The following is a 5,000-nucleotide window of genomic DNA, read 5'->3' as shown; positions in this document are numbered from 1 at the left end:
TCCACAGTGACTCACGTATCCTGTGCCAAAACAGGAGAGGGGAAACAGGATGTGATGTCACAGCTGGAGGGGTTTTCCAGCATGAACACAGTGAGAGAAACCTACAGTAGAACCGTCCTGTGGCTGTATTCCTGCACACACAGCCCTTCATCATCATCTTCATCATCTTCATCAGTTAACGTCTCTGCTGTACAAACTCACACTCATCAAGGGCCAAATAACATGCACTACCATTCAAAAGTTTGGGCTTTTTTATAAAAAATTACTGCATTTATTCATCAAGGATGCGTTCAATTGATTAAAAGTGAGAGTAAAGACATTGATATTGTTACAAAAGATTTCTATTTCAAATAAATGCTGTTCTTTTGAATGGCTGTATTCCTGCACACACAGCCCTTCATCATCATCTTCATCATCTTCATCAGTTAACGTCTCTGCTGTACAAACTCACACTCATCAAGGGCCAAATAACATACACTACCATTCAAAAGTTTGGGCTTTTTTATAAAAAATTACTGCATTTATTCATCAAGGATGCGTTCAATTGATTAAAAGTGAGAGTAAAGACATTGATAATGTTACAAAAGATTTCTATTTCAAATAAATGCTGTTCTTTTGAACTTTCTGAAATCCTGAAAAATTAAAATGCAAAACAGTTTCCACAGAAACATTATGCAGCACAACTGTGTCATCTCCGAACAGAGCTCCACATTCACTGTGAGCCCAAACACAGCAGAGTCATTTACTGACTGCACACACTTCAGCGTCCAGACACCAGTGTGTGAGAGAGAGGATGAGTGTGATGATAACACATGATGAAGATCCGAGCACACCATTCACCAGCATCACAATGACATCACAATGACATCACAATGACATCACAATGACATCACAATGACATCACAATGACATCACAATGACATCACAATGACATCACAATGACATCACAATGACATCACAATGACATCACAATGACATCACAATGACATCACAATGACATCACAATGTGACCCGACACGTCAGTTCAACCGTTTTCAGGATCGGTCATATTTCACTCCCAAAGTCAGACAAAAGATATTAATCAATTATTTTGTAACATATTTAACAGATTCATATGTAACAGATTTAACTTTACGTTTTTATGTAAGTTTATGTGCTTTTGAAAAAAATGTATACAAATTTTTGGATTTTTTTTTTCTTCAGTTATGACTTTTTTAAAGTTATGATTTAAGTTTAATTTAATCATATTTCTGTTTTAGTTTTTCTAGTAACTTAAACCTATTTCAGTTGCCAAAGTAAAATGTCTAATTTTTTATTTTATTTAAGCTTTATTTTAATTAACATAAATGTATTATAATAGTTATAAGTTAACAATAATAACCCTGCTTCTCGCTCGATCACGTTTGCTGCTTATTGTGAGTATTAAGTGCTGAAAACGGATGAAAAATAGTGATTGCAATTTAAAATGTGCTTGTTTGCAGACCTAAACAATCTGGCCAAACTCAGTAAAAAAAATAATGATAATAAAATTAGTATTTAAGAAAAATAATATAATTTTATTTTATACTATATCTGTAAAATTACAATCCTGCTGTTGAAAGTGGATCAGACGAGCACCAAAACACACTTCTAGCCAATCAGCAGTAAGGGGCGTGTCCACTCAGGACGGGGGAGGTGCTTGTGTTGCATAGCATGTTTGTGGATTTGGGGGCGGAGCTATCAAGATAGGGTGTGATTCTTTTGGGTAGGAGCGAGTGATTTCAAATATCAGCAGTGTTTCTCTGAAATTGCTTACTGCACCTTTAAATTTCACAGAAAACCACAGGAGCTCTTAAAGCTTCTCTTTAGTTGATAAACACTTCTCATTACAAGTTTGTGCTTCCAAATGCACATTAAAGCGAGTCAAACTCACAGCTGATGCAGCTGGAGCTCATGTGGATCATTTACTGTGAACCGACACACTGAAAACACAGAATCATGAGCTGCTGACGTGCAAATCAACACAGCTTCACTCTTAAACACACAGTATATTGTTTAAATAAATCATAGCCATTTAATAATCTTAATTTCAATGAAATCATAAATCGTGAATAAATCACAATTCTGGTTTAATGTCCATTAATCGTGCAGCAGTAGGTGTGTGTTCTGATGTCCATCTCAGTTTGAACTAATCCTGGACACACATCAGTCAGTGTGTGACGCGTGTGTATTGTTGTTATTGTCATGTGATGCGCATGTCGTTATTATCATGTGACGTGTGTGTGTGCAGCTGCTGGAGAAGCAGCGCGGCGTGGAGCGGATGGTGGAGCTGCTGCAGCTGTACGCGGAGCAGGACGAGGCGTATGGAGAGCTGGTGGAGGCCACGACTGAGCTCTACCACTATCTGCTGCAGCCCTTCAGAGACATGCGCGAGTTAGCCATGCTGCGCAGACAGCAGATCAAGGTACACACACATCACCTGCTCACAACAGACAGACACACACACACATACATAGCAACCGCCGCTTTAAACGTGGACATTAAACATTCAAAGTGGAGAGTGCAGAGAGAGACTGTATCACATCTCTGTGTGTGTGTGTGTGTGTGTGTGTGTGTGTGTGTCACACTAATTCCCTCTTTTCGTTTTATTCTTTTTTGTCTCTTTTATGTTTTATCCCCGTTTCTACCTTCCCTTTTTCAAGATGATGTTTAGAAACATTGTGTGTATTTTTGCATGAATATGTACTATATGTGCCTTCCTGTGTTTAGACTATAGTGCTGGTCTAGCTGGTTGACCAGCAGAACTGTGTAAAACTGGTCAACCAGCATGGGTTGTGTGCGTATTTGTTAGTATGTGTGTGTGTGTGTGTGTGTGTGTGTGTGACACTAAACCATTGTCATGACTCAGCGCTTCATTGAGAGACTAGTTGAGCTTACAAACACACAACACCTGTATGCAAATGACCCTCTGTTTCTAGTTTACCTGACAAACTGACAATTCTAGTTTCTGTGTGTGTGTGTGAGAGTGTATGTGTGTGATTGATTGAGTGTGAGTGTGTGTGTGTGTGTGTGTGTGTGATTGAGTGTGTGTGTGTGTGATTGTTTGTAGACCTACACTTTTGTAGTCCTGCTGTTATCATGATCTCTCCCCCATGATCCACACTATAAACAAACATACATTAATGTTGATATGTATCATGCACAGACATGTTCAGTATGTCAGTATAGAATGCTGCAGGGATGACATTGTAACCCACTCAAATAAAAGAGTTGATTGATTATTTTTGTCAATATTTCTGATGTTTGAGAATAATTGTTTCTGTATTCACATTCATATACTGTATGTATTTTTTTATTCCATACTTAATGCATAGAAGGTTTGGGCATGTAAAATAAGTTTATATATATATATATATATATATTATTGCTGTCAAACGATTAATCACATCCAAAATAAAAGTTTTTGTTTACATAATATATGGATGTGTACTATGTATATTTATTATGTATATATAAATACACACACATACAGTATATATTTTGAAAATATTAACATGTATATACATTTATATATTTATATTCTTATATTTTATATATAAACATAAAATTTTTCTTAAATATATACATGCAGGTGTTTGTATTTATATATACATAATAAATATACACAGCACACACACATATATTATGTAAACTGTGTGTGTGTGGGAGTGAGTGAGTGTGTGTGTGTGACACTATGAAACCCTTCATCATTCACACAAAAACACATGCAAATACTGCATGCTCATATTTGCATGTGTTTTCTGTGAATTAAAGTGTTTTCTAGTGATCACACACACACAGTAGTGTGTGAGGTGAACATATGGGCAGTGAGCGCCGCATGAATGAATGCATGAGAAGATGAATGCGTGACTGAGGCATTATGGGACGCCCAGATCGAGTGTCATGTGATCAGAGAGGTGCAGTGTGGGTATCGCATTTCCATACATGAATTAGACATGTGACGAGACGCAGACGCACGAGAGTCCGGACGTCCTGCTGGCGGTCAGAAGAGTCTCGTAGATCAGCGGCACGAGCCAATCACTGAAAACAAGACCAAACAAACAGAGAACAAGTCAATATTTAAATTCTGCAAGGATGCTTTAAATTGATCAAAAGTGACAGTAAAGACATTTATAAGGTTACAAAAGATTTCTATTTCAAATAAATGCTGTTCTTTTAAACTTTCTGTTCATCTGTGAATCCTGAAAAATAAAATGTGTCACAGTTTCCACAAAATATTGTGCAGCACGACTGTGTTCAACATTGATAATAATCAGAAATGTTTCTCGAGCAGCAGATCAGCATATTATACTGATTTCTGAAGATCATGTGACACTGAAGACTGGAGTAATGATGCTGAAAATACAGCTGCGCATCACAGAAATACATTACAGTTTAACACATATTCACACAGAAAACAGCTGTTTTACATTGGAATAATATTTCACTATTTTTGCAGTATTTTTGATCAAATAAACGCAGCCTTGATGAGCAGAAGAGACTCTTTTTCCACTAAAAAAATCTTAATTATTCCAAAGTTTTGACCAAATGTATGATTTCTTTTGCTGGAAAATTCACATCAATTAATTAAAGCTAAAAGAGACATGAGTATTTTTATTGTGAATATACATTTTTCTAGCTCTGAATAAAATATTTCATCAAGTAGTAGTAGGTAATTGTGAGCATAAATAATTCTTAAAATCCTGATCTAGTAAGTCACAGATGACTAGAAAAGTCAAGAAAATTACTTGGTTTAAAGAGGTCATATGATGCTGCTAAAAAGAACATTATGTTGTGTATTTGGTGTAATGAAATGTTTATGCGGTGTAAGGTTAAAAAAACACATTATTTTCCACATACTGTACATTATTGTTTCTCCTCTATGCCCCGCCTTTCTGAAACGCTCGATTGTTACAAAGCTCATCGGTCTGAAAAGCGAGGTGTGCTGTGATTGGCCAGCTATCCAGTGCGTTGTGATTGGC

At 36.5% G+C, this 5,000-nt stretch overlaps 1 protein-coding gene across 1 annotated transcript in view; it reads left to right on the top strand.

Moving 5' to 3' along the window:
• jmy (junction mediating and regulatory protein, p53 cofactor) overlaps positions 1–5,000 on the top strand; it is a 17,722-nt gene that overhangs the window by 4,587 nt on the left and 8,135 nt on the right. Inside the window, exon 2 of the mRNA XM_016260569.1 lies at positions 2,270–2,443. Coding sequence (XP_016116055.1) covers positions 2,270–2,443 — 174 coding nt within the window. The remainder of the gene's footprint in view (positions 1–2,269; positions 2,444–5,000) is intronic.

Source organism: Sinocyclocheilus grahami, unplaced genomic scaffold (assembly GCF_001515645.1).
Source record: "Sinocyclocheilus grahami isolate Dianchi unplaced genomic scaffold, SAMN03320097.WGS_v1.1 scaffold2116.1, whole genome shotgun sequence".
NCBI lineage: Eukaryota > Metazoa > Chordata > Actinopteri > Cypriniformes > Cyprinidae > Sinocyclocheilus > Sinocyclocheilus grahami.
The sequence above is the reverse complement of the archived record's forward strand: the minus strand, read 5'-3'. Positions and strand labels throughout refer to the sequence as shown.